General features: G+C 40.2%; 1 protein-coding gene and 1 long non-coding RNA gene across 4 annotated transcripts in view; one reads left to right on the forward strand and one right to left on the reverse strand.

Annotated features, from left to right (window-relative positions):
- Positions 1-953: 953 nt before the first annotated feature.
- Positions 954-6793, forward strand: LOC147137404 (uncharacterized). Its single transcript, XR_015089229.1, has 3 exons — positions 954-1007; positions 1355-1404; positions 5630-6793. It is a non-coding gene; the product is annotated as an uncharacterized LOC147137404 (long non-coding RNA).
- The window catches only part of e2f2 (E2F transcription factor 2), a 36514-nt gene continuing 21509 nt past the window's right edge, over positions 3844-18848 (reverse strand). The window contains exons 1-7 of one of the 3 annotated variants that reach the window (XM_086048703.1): positions 10289-10539; positions 8741-8831; positions 8450-8669; positions 7526-7687; positions 7310-7424; positions 6658-6823; positions 3844-5919 (exon numbers count right to left, since the gene is read on the reverse strand). In XM_086048703.1, the coding sequence (XP_085904829.1) occupies positions 5642-5919; positions 6658-6823; positions 7310-7424; positions 7526-7687; positions 8450-8669; positions 8741-8831; positions 10289-10309 (1053 nt within the window). In that variant the 5' untranslated portion in view covers positions 10310-10539 and the 3' untranslated portion in view covers positions 3844-5641. Of the gene's footprint in view, positions 5920-6657; positions 6824-7309; positions 7425-7525; positions 7688-8449; positions 8670-8740; positions 8832-10288; positions 10540-16846; positions 17520-18848 lie in introns of those variants that run through there. The other 2 variants (XM_086048702.1, XM_086048701.1) reach the window with 2 other exon arrangements.

Genomic DNA, 18848 nt, shown 5'->3' on the forward strand with positions numbered 1-18848 from the left:
AAGATTTTTATTTTTTTTATTTTTAAACATACAAGTATTTAGAAATCAAAACGAGTGAAAAACGTACCTGTTCAGGAGAAATGTTGCCAATTCTGCATCACTTCACAATCCTCTCAGCTGCCTGAGGTCCTTTTGCACTGCTTCATTTTTCTCATCTGATGCCCAGTTGTTGGCGAAGGAGGGATGGAGATTTTCTCATTTATTTTCTGGTGTTGGATATTCAACCATATTTTTAGCAAAGCTACAAAAGCACAAGGTATTAAAACAGGACAGCGAGAGGTTGAGGGCACGTGCCCGCTATAAATGTGTTGGTTCTCCTCGTTCAAAATCAAATCACAGGTACAAGGTTGGGCCAGAGAGGGTGGATTTTTTTCACAGATCATATCACACACATTTTTTTTTTTCAAAATTGAAATCTACCCCTTTAAATGTTCACACGGTGCATACAGTACAGTACTATTTGTTAAGTACAGTTTAGTTGTATTTAACTTTGAAGTACAATACATTTGGATTTAATTTTTAGAACTGTTTGTTTTCAAACATTATTTAGGTACAGTGTGGATTGAATCTTTTTGTGCAATAAATTCATAAATCATTATTAAGTAGTTTAATATGTTCAAGTATTCAAGTGCAGTTTAACTGTTCAAGCTATACAGAATGTTACCACGGCTTACAAAAATATTAAATATACTTTTTAGGAATAAAACCTGTCTAGTTTTTGAAGAACACTTGGACCTATCACACTAACTGTTTTAGAATCTATTGTCATTATAGTGGTACATGGAGAGCAAAGTATTTTTTGAGGTGGTAGTTGGGGTAAAAAGTTTTCGAACCACTGCTCTTTGGCAGCTGAGATATTCCTGCAAGATTCATTTCCCAGCAGCCCAGAGGACAACCATGTCCCCCCCACCCTTCCTACTCTTCATTTCCCCCTTGTTGACTCAGCTCCGCCTGGTCCTGCTATCAATTTACAAGTGGCGTCAAGGCAGGAGGAGACCCAGTTTACGGTAAGGCGGCCCCTCTTCTGGTCCACATGCATGAGTGAGAATGGGAGGAATTGGACATAGAGCAGGTTTGAATCATTGTTGTTTGTTGCTCCACAAGCGGAACTTGAAATCAGTTAAAAACAGTTTGTCAACTATGTCAGGCTGTTTTCAGAATGTCTGTGATTCTCTGACTCAGCATAATGTACAGCGGAGCTGGGTGGTGCGGGAGGACAAAAAGTCAACCCAACAAACGGTTTCTAGTTGTCTAACCTGTTTATGAGTCACGAATGCAGCGAGATGTGTTTACAGACAATATGTAGACTTACACGTGTAGAGTTTAGAAGTCATTGATTGTATCTATCACTCAGGTACAGCGAACCCCGCCTACCTGTGTGACACTGACGCTCAGCCCAAAAAGGTTTGTAATTTTGTCTATGGATGCACCAAGATGGCACCAAAGCACCTTTTGTCATTAGACAAGGGTAGGGCCTGACTAAATGTTTCTGACTTGATTTATATATTTGAAGATAAATGCTGAAAGCATGTGCATTGTGCAAAGACTTAACTATGTAGTACTCAGTTGTGGAGCCATAGCGTAAAAATGTTTTTCACAATTTGTGACCCGCAACAGCAAAATGAATCACAGTGACTCATATTTCCGAAATTAGGTTTTGGCATAATCAAAAAGAGCTCAGCTTTTCAATGATCTCTCTATCAGTGCACTACACTACTCTTTATATTATTATTAGTCATAATGTCATTACCACTGGTGTGAAGAAGTAGATACAACACAACCCCTTTGAGGGGTTCGCAAAATCCATTCCATGCTTGTGGACTGTAAGAAAACTAAAAGGCCATAGATGCTGGTACATTTTTCTGCATACGGTGCATGTGTACCACACCGTACTATTAATACAAGGGAACTGGTAGTAACATTTTGTAGGTAAAAAAAAAGAAAAAAAAGCGGCCCGGTACCGGTCCGCAGCCCGTTGGTTGGGGACCACTGTGCTATATGATAGTGGCAATTGATTGACTGCTGAGCAGGTCGTGGTTTCAGTGTAGTTAGTGGACAAGTCCACAGTGAGACAACGACTTGATTTTGAAGCTTCATTTACAGTCATTTTTACTCAATCAAATTCGGCAAGGTTGTTAACATTCTTCTCTGCGGTGTGTCAAATTTAGAAGTTTATTTTCAATACAGAGACTTCCAATGAATGTATTGTACTGCACATCAATTTAAGCCACTGTAATATCATGCATGATCAGAAAATGTAATTCAGAGATTCTTTCAAGTTACGCTGGCAAAAGCTCGAACCCGTAATTTAAATAATAGCCCCATAATTATGTTGCAGCTCACTCATGACCTCCTGCCATGCGAGCACATAAAGGCACGTTTGGGCATAGGCAATTTAAGACCTTAGAGGCTGAGAGAATCTGCTGTGTGTGATGGATGCCGTACGTGTGTGATACATTTTATGGCCAAACATAAAACATTAACCAAACATACCTTGTGCAGCGTCGGCTAATAGACACTTAGCGCTAATAGTCACCCGATGTTGGTTACAGTAGAGTTAGCAGAAAACAGATGATTTAATTTAAAAAGTGCTTGTAAACACTAATACAAATGTTTTAGTTTTGGCTGTTTAAATCAGGATTCAACTTTATCCCGGCTCCAAATTACAAATGGTAGCGTCACAACTGTTTACATCATGCTAGCTTCAAAACAGACAGAAACAAAACATTTTACTTTTTACCCATGTGTCTGGATGGATCCATTCCTCCTATCAAAAAGCAAGAATGGTATGGTCATGTTGTCTCACTATGTGGGCCAGGAAGTGGCTTGCTAACAAACAGATGGACAAACTACGGTAACACAGCACTCACTTTTACAAAAAAAAAAAAATTCTGTTTCACCATTTGAGTAGCTCCACCCCCCCCCCCCCCCCCCACAATTCTCTGTTTCACCATTTGAGTAGCTCCATCCCAAAAATCAATGATGGCACAACCAGTCGTCTTCTGGGAACCAGGAAGTAGCCTGCTAACTTAAATGCAAAAAAAAAACCCCATAATTGGTTTTTTATAATCTAAAACACAATTTTTCATCCATCTGCTGCAAAAATGCTATTGTGCATTTTCTGTGAAGCAGGAAGTAACCTGACAAACCTGATTATATCAGACTTTTTTTTTTTTAATGTGGTTTGTCTTTTAGGGCGGCACGGTGGTCGACTGGTTAGCACGTCCGCCTCACAGTTCAGAGGTCGTGGGTTCGATCCCAGCTCCGGCCTCCCTGTGTGGAGTTTGCATGTTCTCCCCGTGCCTGCGTGGGTTTTCTCCGGGTACTCCGGTTTCCTCCCACATTCCAAAAACATGCATGGTAAGTTGATTGGACTCTCTAAAAAAAAATTGCCCCTAGGTGTGATTGTGAGTGCGGATGTTTGTCTTTGTGTGCCCTGCGATTGGCTGGCAACCAATTCAGGGTGTCCCCCGCCCACTGCCCAAAGACAGCTGGGATAGGCTCCAGCACGCCCCGCGACCCTTGTGAGGATAAGCGGTACAGATAATGGATGGATGGATGGATGGTTTGTCTTTTAGCCTTTTGATCCATTTCACTACATAAAAAAAGATACGATTCCAGCAGCTCAAAGTCATCATCCATGAACCAGGAAGTAGCATGCTAACTGAAACGAACAAAAGGACAAACACAAATACATTTACCAAGTACACTCCTAAATCCCTCCAGCAGTAACCCAATGAACCCTGACCTTTTGGCATGCCCTCGGCCTTTTGTTGGCATGTTATGTCGCCGAGAACCATACACGGCTTTTGTCCACCCAGCCGAGTGGGTTCATAGTTTAGCCTTGGTCGTTGACACACTTCATGTCCACCTTTTCTCTCAATGTCACTCCTCATTAGATCTTTAGGGGTCTTTAGCGCAAACCCCCCTGCCCTAAAATGGGAAATGTTGTACATACCGGTAGATGTGTCACCATGTTTGGCAACTTTCATTATAAGGAAAAATGGCTTCATTATTTATTATTTCCATGTTTTCAACAAACAAACACAATATTACAAAAATATTAAGTGCTGCATGTCATACAAAAAGAAAATGCCTGTATGAAAACAATTCAGCAAAAATAGGTATAAATACAAAATCATCTATGTACAAATATCACAAAGAAAAACAATAATGCTGGTTGAAATTACTACAAATTCTCAGAATCTACATAATTAAAAAAATGAAAATGACACAAAATCAATCAGGCACACAATGTATTTAAGACCTATTTCCCATGCTGGCAAAAATAAAAAATAAAAATATATCACACCCAAACACACACTTTCAAGTTTTGTTAGGACAGGACAGTTAGCTTATTTCTAAAAGCCCAAATAGAAATCATATCAAATATTACATTTACAAATAGTGGAGGAAAAAAACTCACATTTGAACGCAAAGGAGCATACGTAAAACGATTTCCTCAGAAATACAATAGTAATTGTGCATTAGTAATTCCACATCAATTTCAAGCTAATTTGGAATCCAAGCTTCCCAATAAAGAGTGACTGATGCTCTTTGTAATTGGCTTGGCATTAATTACACTTACGCACCTTCCAAAAACTGGTTGAAAATACTTCACATTGCTAACAACTGCAAATGACCTATTTTTTTCTTCCTTTAAGCATTCAGTTCTGTATTATGGCTTTAGCTGACATCCTTTCCAGTGATTTAAACCTGTAAAGCTTTGCAACGGTCAATTAAAGCTAACGCACAACAATACTGCCCCCTGCGTGCCAAAGACTGGTAAGACTTGTCGGGGCAAATAAAATAATTCCTGAGTTAAACGCGCTAAAAACCGCCATCTTCTCTCTGTTTCATCAATCATTAGTAAAGATTGATTGAGATCTTTTGTGGACATAGTTTTTATAACATTAAACAACAGCAGTGCTGTTTTGACTCCAAAATTAAATACAAATAAAGCCAATTAAATAGATGTTTTATATACTGTAAATGAATTATATTGTGTAATCTTTTTTGAATTGTCCAACCATGAATCAAAAATGGAAATATAATCAGATACTGATTTTTTTTTACATTTAAAAAAAAAAAAATTGAATATCCTTTTTAAAAATTCTGCAGTACATGCAACTGTTGAATAAATTTTATTAGTTTATTCATATTTTTCCAATAAGATCTTTCACTCAATTTAACATATATTGTTATTTTATACACACTTTCAGTCAAATTGTCTTGTTTTAATTGGCTTTATATTTAATTTTGGCATCACCTGTTTTGAATATGGCTAGCAAGAAGAGCATTGCATCCTGTCCGCCATGCAAGTTTAAAAACAAATGATATCTCAGAGGATCTATTTAGAGAAGCCTCAACAACCCACAAATCGTTTTGTTACTAAATAATAATACCACGGGTGTTATGAAAAACTGAAATTCTTCCATCGTCAAATGTTCCATGCGTACCTAATGTTCTGGCCTGGACGTGTAGCGTACGAGACATACATTTCTTTCATAGCCTTTTGTTTGATTGTTAACAGGGCCCCAACACAAACGAATCAACTTACCTCCACAACACTTTTTGGAGAGGTAGCGCTAACACGGGCTAACACTTCACATTGCCATCTTTTCCAAAGGTTCTGTCACCTTTACAAGAGATCGTTGAGGTCATACGTGTTGAAGAAGTCTGACACGCCCTCGCCGTCCTCCAGGCTCCACAGGTAGTCGCTGTGGTCCAGATGCGGGGAGAAGCTGACGAAGGGGGCGCCGCCACTTTCGCTGGGGTCAGCGGCGAAGGACGCGCCTGGTAGCTGGTCCTCGGTCATCTGCAGCAAGCTGGGGGGCAAACCCAGCAGACGCTCCACGTCCAGCAGGGACGAGGAAGACGAGGAAGAGGAGGTTGCAGTGGCCGCTGTGGACATGCTCACTGCGTTTGATTTGGGGGAATAAAGAAAGAATGTCTCAAATATTTCACGGGAAATGTGGCAAGTGGATCAATATTTTGGATCATGATGTTCGTTTAGGAATTAGCATAGTCACTTATGGTGGAAGCGTATTTCACAGCAAGTGGCAGTTTGAAAGCTGTTTATTGCCACTCCCAATTGCAGTCTAGTCAAACTAAACATAAAAGAGAATTTCCCTGTTGTATATTTAAAATAATCGCATACTTTATATGAAAATTTGCTAGCTTAAGCTGTAGAATGCCAGCAAAATTCTTGCTTAAATTTCGGCAAACTTCACAGACTATTTGCACACTATTTAGTAGTAGTAGTAGTATTTAGTAATGTGTGTGTGCCATGCATAAATATGTCATCTCATTGCTTCGACTTCTGAATTTAAATAATCTCCGTCGTTTATCCACTCTTTTCTGTCTTTTGTGACACTCTGTAGATTTAACATGACAAACACTTTGATCAATCACAAGCTCCTTGTAACGGTCAAATTTGATTTGCGATACGAGTGTTTTTAGTTGCAAGCTTGGTCACTGAATGAGTTAAGCTTGTAAGTACATTTAAATTCAACCCTTGTTTGAGAACCTAAACCAGGCTTGAAACCCTCATTTGACACCATAACCCTAGTTTGAATCCTTATCTCAGGCTTCTAACTCTAATTTGAAACCTACCGTTTGTTTAAAACCCTGAGCCAAGAAAAAGTCCAAACATACCTTCAACGGGCTCTTCTTTGACGCTGCTGAGGCTCGCTGGTGTTGAGGTGGGTTTTTCTGGTGTGACTGAGCTTTTAACTGTACTGGCATCTTCGAGACCCTCCTCTGGACACAGGTACACTTCTATGGGACCATTCTTACTCTTCAGATAGATCTGTAATGAGCCCTGACAATTAAAGAAAAAAAAAAAAACGTTAGTCATTGATTGACATTTTTTGGTTGAATCTGAATATTTAGCCTAAGCTGTGTTTTTTGTGCTTTTTCTAAAAAACTCTAAGATGTCACAAGATGGCACCATTACCTGGGTTAATGTAAAAGTAGTGATCGGTGTCAAGGAAGTACAGTGGAACATAGGCACTAATTTTCACACATTCGGTTTTCAACGATTTCTTTTTTTGGGGACGAAATTTTTTTACATTTGGAAACAGTCCGTACTGTGATTCAGCCGTTCATTTCCTGGACTCCAGTGCCCACACAACGCATCATATGCACATGTGCAACTTTACTCAAGTGTTTTTCAAGAAATATAAAGACTAAAAACCCGAGCCAAAAGGAAGTCATGGTTACGCAGTGAGTGGCAGGCGTTAAGACATAAAGAACAAGGAGAAGAGCGCCAAGTTGTAAACAGTCAAACAAAAGACGCGATCCTCACCCCCGCCGCGTCTGGCACCTCCAGCTTTGTCTCGGAGGGGGCCTTGACGGCGATCACCGTCTCCTCTCGGAAGCTGCCGATGGAGCGGATGTCTTGGTACGTCACGTAGCCCAGCGTGAAAGTGTCGTGTTAAGGGGCAACGGTAGCCAAAGAAGAAGTAACTCAAAAGAGAAGAATGCCCCGAGGAGGATAGATTTGTGATTATGTGAAGGATATCTTTGGTTGTCTTTGTGCTCGGTGAGCCGTTTGAGCTGCGCGCTGCTGGAGTGGATGAGCTCGTCCAGCGATTGCTCGGCTCTCTCCAGGTCTCCGAGCTCTTTCTGCAACACCCGGGCGTTCGCTCCTCCGCTGGCGCCGCCTTCGAACACATCTCCAACCCTGCAAGAACAACACAATTGACGCTTTGTTTGCCCCAGTTTCCACCAGGGTTATAATAGTTTGGTATTTTCATAATAGTTATTTTTTTATTTCGTTTTGACTTTTGTTTTTAAAATCCAGGTAGTTTTAATTAGCTGTTTTAGCAGGTTTGTTACTTTTTAGTTATTCGAAAATGCTTCATTTTAGTTGAGTTCTCTTCAGGAAAATGTGGAGTTATGGGAAAACTGGGAATTTGGAAAATACAGGCTTGAATAATGGAACAAACTTTTAGACTCAGACACGTTTTCAGTGCATCGCAGGGGAACTAAAATGTAAGAAAAATGACTGCTTTAATTTTGTTTTCACACAAAAAAAATGTTGGGTGGAGAATGTGGAATTATGGGAAAATTGGGCAAAGGGAGACCAATCTTATCCAAGGCGAGACTGAAGACAGTAAGACAATTGAGCACTGAACTTTTTTTTAGGGGGCGGGGGTTTTGGTATTGAGTATCCCTGGTCTTTAGCCACGGGGAGTCAAATTAAATCTAAATGACCGGAGCTTTATTCCTTCTGCTTGTTCAGCCCTGCTTAAAGTAGGCCGAACAATTAATGGGATTTAAATAGACATTGCAATGTAGTAAAACACAATTTTCAAATCGCAAAGGCTGCAATTTGAAAAAAACCACAACAACAAAAAAACCTGCTTCGTTTCAAAATATTGCAACATTGAAGGAATAAAATCCCAATTATATTATTTTACAAAATTGTTAAGCCCCAACTTACAGCCACTGAATGTTGTTCTTTGACTTTTTCCGGATGAGCTGGACTCCCTCCAGGACATTGGTGATGTCATAGATCCTCCTCTTTTGGACCTCCAGCACCTCCGTGGCCCAGTTCAGGTCCAGCACGCCATCGGGGGACTCGGCAATTAGGCCCACAAACTTCTTGGTCAGCAGGCCCAGCGAGGTGTCATACCTCGTCCGCTCGCCTGGGGACTTTGGAGCTAAAAGGCAAAAGAATCTGTAATACCCCACAATAAAAATGGACCTTTTTCATTTTAAGATGTGTTCTTACTTCTTGGACTGGCTGCAATGCCGCCTTTGCCTTTAGGGGTGCGGAACTCGGGGAGGAAAACTGGGTCTTCAAGATCCAACTTCCTTTTAGCCTAAAGAAAAAAGAGATCATTTAAGTTACACATAAATTAAAAAACAAAAGGAGGAACATTCCCTTCAAGTCTGCGGGATGCTAAATAGTAACAGCCTCCCTGCATAACAAACCCCAGAGTCTGAATAAGCACCAGTTCAGAGTTAAATCATAAACGTGTGCCACAATGCAGGGCAAAAGAGGCCCGTCATAAATGTGCCAACAGCCCTCAAGTGCAGGAACAAAGCATCCCCTCACACTTTCTCCAGCAATTCAAGAGGGGCTGCTTGGACAAGGGGGTGGAGCTCAAGTCAATGCCTGCAGAACGCCAGAAATCCTCAGAAGAATCAACGCTCCCCCTAAAAGGTTCCCCTTGCATTTCTTCTTCTACTTAGAGATTACCATTTACTGCTGCAGCAATTTACTGCTGGGTTTGTTATTTTTTTCGGCCGCGCGCATCCGACTGCACAGCCGAGCGTGGCCGCATCGGAACACACCATTTCGGCTGTTACGTTCATTACGTTGTCGGTCGAAAAACTGTGGCCATTCGTCATCCAAATAAATGTGCACGTCCACTCATTCCCACTTCAGTCTCTGTAAATATCTTGACTGGTGTTAAATGCCTCACCCATCCTAACTGTGATCAGCAAATAAGTAGTGGGTTTTTTTGGTTAGTTTTTTTTAGCAAAGAAGCAGTGTGCGCTTGTCCCAGCACAAATCTATGTAGCTCTGCTCACTTCCACATGATCTCATTCTCATATAAATCAGCGACGGAGAGGTTAATCCTTTTGAAATGTTGAAGTGGTCATTAGTAAGGATGTCCACATGAATTTTGGTGCCAATTGATCGCCGTTTTTGGACATTATAAGCAATGAAAGTACATTGATTTCCAATGGAGAGTTTGTAATCGCTTCCTCCAGTGACTCCGACAGAACAAGGATAGAACGGTAGGGTGCGCGGCCATTCTCCTCACTAACAAGAGGCGTTATTCATGGAGTCGCTTATTTCCTAATTTCTCCCAAATGTATTGATAAAATAGAAAATGACAACTCTTTCCATTTTCCTGATCAAAAAAATATATAAAATGAACTTGTTAGTGAAAACATGGCCATCCCGGCCCAACCATCCTTTTAAGCTCACACTGTTCGTTCATACTTTTTGTGACATTCTTGCTGGATGGTGTCTATAGAGTGAGAGTTGTCGAATGAAAAATGGGTGCCTTGGCGCAATAAATGTTGGGAAACACTGCCTTACCTATCAAACCTGCGTGACAGGTTATATATTGGCATAAACATTGCACAAAGACGGTAGCCTTGAAAGTGTGTTTGGAACATTCTTTGACATGATGCCAAAATGATCAACAAATGGGTAACAAATAATTTCACGCAACAGTAAGCTTGTGCTTTTTGGAACACGCCCCACAGATTACTCGAGGCAGCAACAGCACAAGACATCAGCTGCCAGCATTTAGCATCTCACCTCGTGGTATTCTATCTTCATCCTCTGTAAAAAATTGGCAACTTTACGGTCCTCAGCTCTGCCCCAGAAGATACGTGTTGCTAATTATCCATGACAGCTGGCGATCTCAGGGACTCGAAATGTGGCGAGTCATGTTGGACAGTGAAAGCCGCCATTGTGCTAGCGTGCTAAAGAGCGACATGTCCACCTGTTAGCCGGCGACATCTGGAGCTATAGGCCTACAGAATGTATAGTAAGCATGTGGGCTAATGTAGTAAAGTAATGTAGTAATGTAGTAAAGAGCGTTCTTTGAAACAAAATGCTGACTGTTAACACCTAATTTGACAAAGGGCTAGTCATAGTAGTGTCTTACAAGATCCGTAAGAGCAAAAAAAATAAAAAGTATTTAGCCTCTCTAATAAAGTAGACGTTAAAATATTTGTCGGGGAGACTGATAAAAGTAGAAGTACTCATTTAGCTCCTTTTAATAAAGTGAAAAAAGGACAGACTCAAGTGTAAATATTTTCTGATGTGAATTGAGTAACAAAAAATGCAAAATTAGCTAATAACTGAAAGGATACACTTTACTTGTATGTGTTCAGATTTGAAAGAACACCCCTTTGCTTTGAAAGCACGATTTTGTCGATCCTCTATTATTTGCTGAATACTGCACCTAATGACTGTTTTGTGCTGAAGCCAAAGAAATAACATCTTTGAGATGTATTGTACTGAAGTACTGTAGCCTATGTTGAAGGGAATTAAGGAGTTTTGTTTAGATGAAAGCAGTGCTTTGCCACCATTTTGTGGCATCTGTACTAAAAAAACATAACATTTTGCCATGACACTACTTTATTTGCCATAAAAAAATAATGTTATGTTTTGGCACCATTTAAAAATTGTTGGGGATTAGGACATTTTACTTTCATAACTTGATTAATTAACACCAGCATCTGTATCGGTGCAGATACTGTAGCGCACAACGTCTTAGTTGTTGCTTCGTGGAGTCTTGCTGGTGTCTCAGGGCAACAACAGCATGTTGGTGTTGCTGGGTGGCTGTGGCTCAGTTGCTGGGCCGCCCAGTGACTGTGGGTTTGGGTATTCGAATCTTTGGTACTTTTGTCGTTATTTATTTATTTTTTTACTGTTGGTCTTCTTAGTGACACCAGCAAGACCACCACAAAAACACAACAAAACCAAGCTGGTCTATGCTGGGGGGGGGCGCGTTAGCAGCGCGGAGGGACGAACCCTGCCAGGTTAGCTTAGCATTACCTAGCTGGTAAGACAGGACACGGACGGATTTAGAACATAATCAAATGCGAAAAAACACACTGGGTTCAACCTTAGGCCAATGTACGGCAAGGGATCCTGGAGGTTAAAGTAAGCTATTTTAAACTAAAAAGGAAAACCTTTCCGTAGGTTGACGCAGCTGCGTAAGATACTGTGCACTATTGTTTTTATATACACATGAATGTTTTTTAGCTAGGTGTCTACAGAGTTTCGCAAGCCTAATTTATGACCTTGCCTTCATTTAATGTGAGCACAAGGAGTGGGCCATATGGGATGAATATTATAATCACAATCTTTTAAGACATTTTAATGATAACTTTTATGGACTGTATGAAAGGTTTTTTTTTCCTTACGGATATCTGCAGGTCTAACAAAGTGACATTTAAGAACCTCAATCAAATTTAACACCTTTCCTCCATTGAAAATAGCATTTGGAAGGGAGGTTAGCTATGTAGTTCGTGTGGCGAGTCACAGATCCAGTGAGGAATAGAGCAAACTGCATTCCATGGCCTTTATCTACAAGTGTTGCAGTATCATGGCGTTGACGTTCTGCCGCGACCTCACCCCGCCTGCTCGTGCCGTTACACCCAAGCAGGGTCACGTGACACCCTGATCTCATCCGTCCGCCTGATTGCAGTCGCAGAATCTCTGGTGTCAACATGAAAAAACATTGGCAGCACCGACGGCAAACATTTCCTGTCAGGCTTGTATATGACTCCAGATTCCATACAAGCCAAGGGCAAGTTACAGAATGCCTGCAAAAGAACTACTCTTTAGTACACTAACCCCCATTTGACTACCACGCCCTAGTAGTCATAGTATAAGAACAACAATGGCTGTATTGCTAAAGACATAATCAGTGTGGTTTCTTACAAAAAAAAGTTGGGTGAATCAGCCGTTTTGTGCTTATTTTTAGGTTTGGCAGGGCTTGACTACATGTAAACCCTCCCCCAAAAAACATTTTGATTGATCAGTCCAAGTCTGATGTTTTGGGTGACTATTTACTCCAATAGTGTTCACTTTTTTGTCAATGTGAAAAAGTGTAAAATCGAAAAAATAACTCAATTTGTATGGCAACAGATATTGACACCCTACTAGTCGGGTGCCCCAAAAAATTGGTCCAAGACAACTGAACAAAAGATTCAGGACTGGAATGAGCAATTTGAAGAAGCAAACACAACAACAAAAAAAGTGGAATATACAAAAATAATAATGTTCAAAATTGTGATAATTCCTGTATCACGATTATTTTCATAGTCAGCAGGCATCAAAGTCACTCGTCACTGCTGAAGCAAGAGCAAATTTTGTTGTGCTAGCATGATGTTGAAATGATGTGTGGGGCAAGAATTTTAACTTCTTTTCAAAAAGAATTACGCCAAAAATGACAATCCTTTTGGCTAGTGTGATGTTGGGGTGTGCCTAAGTCGAGATGTCCACATATATTTTGGGGCCGGTTGGTCCACATTATTTTCATATTATTAGCAACGTATTTACAATGAATGGACACATTGTAATCAGTCCGCTTATGAAAGCAATTTTCAGTGTAAGGGCATACAGTCGTGGCCATCGTCAAACCCCTGAGAGAGCCTGTCCTGGGGGTTGGAGGAGTCCCACATGGTTGATTCCAAGCAGCGCAAACAAACATGCATTGACTTTGCGAGAAGAAAGCTCTTTGAATTGACAGTTGAATGCCCTCGTTGCTTATGCGTGCAACACACTTTCTGTTATGCTGTAAACAGTTCTTGTTGTGTGTCTGCTCCATTCAATTTAAAGTAGCGAGCAAGTGTCAAGTGAAAGTGAAAAAGTGGCGGACTTTGCACAGAGCTTTTTTTTTTTTTTTTTTTAATACTTTGGCACTACTATAAACAGGACACTAACGATTGTCCTATATTATAAGGAGCGTGATTCAACAGGAGCTTTAGTCACACTTTGCCCATCTTTTACAACTTAACCTTAGCCCAACTTATTAACACACTAACTCTTCTATGTCCTTTTACTTCCTATAGCTTGAATGAAGCACCATTTTGCTTTCAGGCTTGCCAAGTTAAGTTTAATATGGCTACTTGGCAGATTCCGTGCATTTTGGTCAGGCCGCTGTGTCACATGAGGACATCAAGCCAAAGAGGAATTGAACAACGGACTGTGTTGCAACAATCACAGCAGTGAAAAAGGGCACACTTGTGAGTCACATCATAAAATACATTTTCCAACTGAATTTTCTCTCTTGTAATGTTACAAATTAGTTTGAAATTAGGCTTTGGAAAAAAACTACATATTTTTGTCATAATATTACAATTATTCTCTAGTATGATTACAACATTATTTGTGGAGGGGGGGGAACATGTTTTCGCCCCCCAAAAAAATCAGAGTGGAATTTTTGTAAAATGAAAATATTGGTTTGGTTAGCAAGTCCGCCTCACAGTTCAGAGATCGTGGGTTCGATCCCGGCCCCCCTGTGTGGAGTTTGCATTTTCTTCCCGTGCCTGCGTGGGTTTTCTCCGGGTACTCCGGTTTCCTCCCACATTTCCAAAAAAACATGCATGGTAAGTTGATTGGATACTCTAAATTGCCCCTAGGTGTGATTGTGAGTTCGGATGTTTGTCTCTGTGTGCCCTGCGATTGGCTGGCAACCAATTCAGGGTGTCCCCTGCCTACTGCCCAAAGACAGCTGGGATGGATTTTTTTTTCTTCAAACTACATAAATGTGTCATGATTCTGTTACTGATTTGGTAACATGTCATAAATTGGGAAAAAATGTTGATTATTTTTTTCCAAAATAAAATCAGATGTTTGTAAATGTCTTGTTTTGAGTCAACACAAATGTGATTCAATTAGCAACATCGCTGAGAATAGCGAGAGGCTGAAATTCTGAGGATTTGGACAATATTAGATCCCTCAACAATTAATTGATTATCAAAAATAATTTTTGATTAAATTGATAATCAATTAGTTGCCAATCGATTATTAATCATTACACCTCTAATCTATTGGCAATTACAAGTTTTTTTGGGTGAGTGTCAATTACTCACAGATTTTCGCTAATCAAGGAAGGGTTCACTATAGTCAGACAAACCCGGACGATATGGGCTCAATATTAACACAATATGGCTTCAAGAATAAAACTGGGTGGAATAATTTATGGCTTTTTTTTTTTTTTTTTTTTACATATTCAGTCAATTTTAACAATATGGTGACAATAATGATAACCATTATACCTCTATAGCATGCCACATAACGTACACACACACACACGCACACAAACAAACGTGTGGGAGGGAGGTAAAGACCACTATCAGTCCGAAAACACTCCAACTCAATTGCGTCCTTATCAGCAACCCGCCGCCCACTTCTGATGACAGTACAATAAAGACTATCTGCCGCAAGTTGATGGGTGCGCAACTTGCAGCCCCTGGACAGCAGAATATAATTAGAATGTGGTGTGCCATGCAAGAAATCTAGTCATAATCCCTGAAAATAAACATGCATTTCAGGATGCGTCATACATGGACCACCTGAACGCATCACGACTGAGGGCAGGTGGCCCCCTCGCTGTACTTAGGCTACGCTAATCCTCTTGCGGAGGCTAATAGCAATGACAAACCCGAGGGCGAGGGCCGGGTCATGAGATTTGGACGTAACCATCGTTTCACCCCCTTAACCTTTGTAGCTTTGGCCCAATTTGGCAAACAACAGCTGGTATGGGGGGGGGGGGGGGGGGGGGGGATACAGTTCACATTGGACTTTATTTTCCCACTTGAATTGAGTTTGTCTCACAACACCAGTTGCCCATTATGACCTTTGAACTTGCCCCTTCCCTCCTGTGGTGAACAGGTTACACAGGCAGACAGGTGGAGCAGCTGTCATACGAGTGTCATCTCAAAAAAAGGACAATAAGGGAAACAGATACCGACCAGTGGATCGAGGATGCCAGTCGGTGTTTTATGCTATGTGTTCTGTTTAGTTAACGAAAACTACCGAAATAACTCAAACTAAAATTGAGAACAAAAAATTTGTCATTGAAATAAAATAAACATGAGAATGCTAAAAAAAAAAAAAAAAAAAAAAAAAAAAAAACTAAATTAACTAAATTTTACCTTCATAAAACAAACTAAAATGAACTATAATTGGTGGCAAAACTCAGTGATTGCCGGTCGCCATGTCAACTCGCAGGATGGGCACCCCCCATCGCCGCCCGAGGAGGGCATCATTCATTTTGCAGAGCATAAATTTGCAGTTTCCTAAGTGTTCTCATTAAAATATCTGATCAGCAGGGTTATAATAGTTTGATTTTAATTTCATTTTGACGTTTGGGTGTTGTTGTTGTTTTTTTTTTTAAATCAAGATAGTTTTAATTAGTTTTTAGAGCTGGTTTGTTAGTTTTTATTTGTTTCCAAAATGCTTCATTTTATATACTCTATATATAGTCCTGTAACGAGAAGGCTGGTGCATCACACTAAAGATTTTTTTAAAAAAAGGTTAGATGTCAGTATTGTGTCTGAATTAGGAAGGATTGTATCATCGGCTCAACCTACACCAGTGGAGACAATTACTTACCTACGGTAAATGTTGATATTTTGTCCTGCAGTGAGAAAAGAGTCGCATGTAATAGTAAAATAAGTTCAGATCGATATATGTTGTCTTATGTTGAAAAGGCTGATATCACAGTATCAATATACTGTATCTACCCACCCAATACTAAGGCAGATGTTTTCTCTTTTAATAACCTTTCAAAAATAAAAAGTATATTAAAAAAATCAAATACTTACATATTGTCAAGTATCAGGATGGCTAGGCTCTACTATTTCAAGATGTACTCATCTAACACTCATCACAGATATTATCTTTTAATAACTTTTCCAATACAGTTCACGACCACATATTTTTTTTTAAATTCAAACAGGGATGTCACTGGTACCGATCCTACATGCACCAATAACATTTATATAACAAAAGTAACAACTTTCATATAAATTACATTGATATGTCGTCATGGATCTAGAAGGCTTGTGTATCTCCATATGGATCCACCCGGCACCAATAATAAGAACGTTTTTTATAAAAGTGATATTGATATTTTGTCCTGTATCAGAAGACTTATCGATTTAGCCAACACTAATCGAGCCAATTTCCTCATGTACTGTACGGCCATATTCTTTCTGCTATGCACCCCCTTCAAATACGTTTTACTCTACTGTGTCTTCCTACGTCAACACCGATTAAAACATGCATACCAGTGCCACATTATTCCACCCACACTCACAGACACACAGGGTTTGTTGTTCGTTCCCTTACCGGCAGCCGTCCGGCGGTCGATCTAATGGGCTTCTGGTCGGGTCCGTGGGGGGTCGAGTAGAGGCTGTGGGCTCTTTGTTCCACCACGGCGGTGTTGGGGCAAATCTGGCTGAAGTAGCCCACCGGCACCGTGCTCAGGGGCGGGCTGGACAGGCCGGTGCTGAAGAACTCGCCGGCCAGGAGCTTCATCTTGGGTTGGCTGCACGGAAGTCCCGACGCCGGGGAGACGCCTTTGGGCAGGCGCATCATTATACCGCAAAGAGGACCCGTTTCAATAATAATAACAATAAAATAAATGAATAAATACAAATAAAAAACAAGCTCGATTTAGACTTTATACAAGCACTACAAGTTAAATAGCATACAAAGTAAACACGCAAGAAACAACAACGGGTTGGTTCCGAATGGTGACGTCAATCAAAAGGCGAAGGAAGCCTGTTAAGTGCACACAAGCACGCCTCGCAAGCCACAAAACATGGCTTAAAATATACAAATAAATTCGCCAAAGCGTGTTTAAAGGTCCACGGGCTCGCACAAAAGACCACCGAGGGTGAGTGGAGGTGCTTCCGTCTTTTTTTCACCCCTTCAGTGCGTGAGTGTGACCCAGTCCGCCCCGAAGTCACCAGTCTCCCTTCTCCATGCAACGAGAACAAGTCCGACGTTTTAGCGCCAAAGTTCGTCGCGCGAAATTTAGATCTCCCGCGGTTGGAGCTGGTCGCTGATTGGTCGGCGGCACGTTCGGCACGCCTCATTTGCATAAAGCGGTTGAGTAGGAATAGGCGAGGGGGTTGGTTCCTCTTAAAGAGGCAGTAGCCTCTTTTTGTTTCCTTTCGGGACACATTGTTCTCGGGCTGAAAACTGAACAAAAGTGATAGTTTGAATGCTTTTATGAGGAATATGTTCAATATAGCTTCAATATTATAAAAAAGAAGTAATGTTTCAAGGCTAGCAAGGATGTTATCAATACAATAGTATTATACCATACACTCTTAGATACTTTTTTGTAGTAGAGAAATATAGCATTATGTAACAGACGTATAAAATATCTAATAAGTGCTAGTTTAAATCGTAGTCCTTGATTAGATACAATGTCATTTTATTCAGATTTAAAAAAATACATAGAATAGAATAGAATAGAATAGAATAGAATGGAATAAATATCTATTGTCCACCAGAATGGAAATGTGCCTCCGGCTCACCAAGCATGGTAACAATAATAACGAGATACATTAAAATAAGAAGAAAGAAAACACAATAGAATACATATAGATAAAATTGGGTACAACCACTGACCGTGAATTATCAAGAGCAGTTCATGTCATAGTGTCTCCCAGAGTTTAAAAGCTCAAACTGGTTGAAGAGGGGATGAGAACAGTCTGACAAGATACTCCTCGTCTTTTTCCACACAAATTGATCCGAAATTTGACACAAAAACAAAATACATTTGACAAAAGAAATAACATGTTAGGGTTAGTTTACGTCCTTAAAAAAATTACATCCTTATAGTGCTTATTTAAAATAACAGACATAAAATCATGCCTCTGACATGATGATGATGATAATGATGATGATGGTGATGATGATGGTGATGATAATGATGATGATGATATTAAAAAGAAACATAAGATACAAGCATAGCACACAAATGTATAACAAGAAGAAATGTGCAGCATATATGTGTAAGAAGTGTACTATTAATCACAAACCACAACCAATACATTTCAATGGCAGTAATCCTCCATATTGTATTTGCATTAACTATTCACATGACTACTGCTGTGTCGTTGCAATATTGAATACACCTTCTTATGAAATGTTCTCCATTGGAGTAGCATGTAGCTACCAAGATGCAACAAACAATAGCAATAATGACCAAACAAACTCAAAGAGAACATGTTGTAAAATGCAGGAAACGCTACGTATTGCCTCACGGACTCTATTAGACTTAATATGAGTAATGTATGGCTTGGGAAAAAGGGTCAGCGTGCACACACAAAGGCTT

Source organism: Filicampus tigris, chromosome 13, assembly GCF_054856515.1.
Source record: "Filicampus tigris isolate MCC_2025a chromosome 13, RoL_Ftig_1.0, whole genome shotgun sequence".
NCBI classification, from domain to species: Eukaryota; Metazoa; Chordata; class Actinopteri; order Syngnathiformes; family Syngnathidae; genus Filicampus; species Filicampus tigris.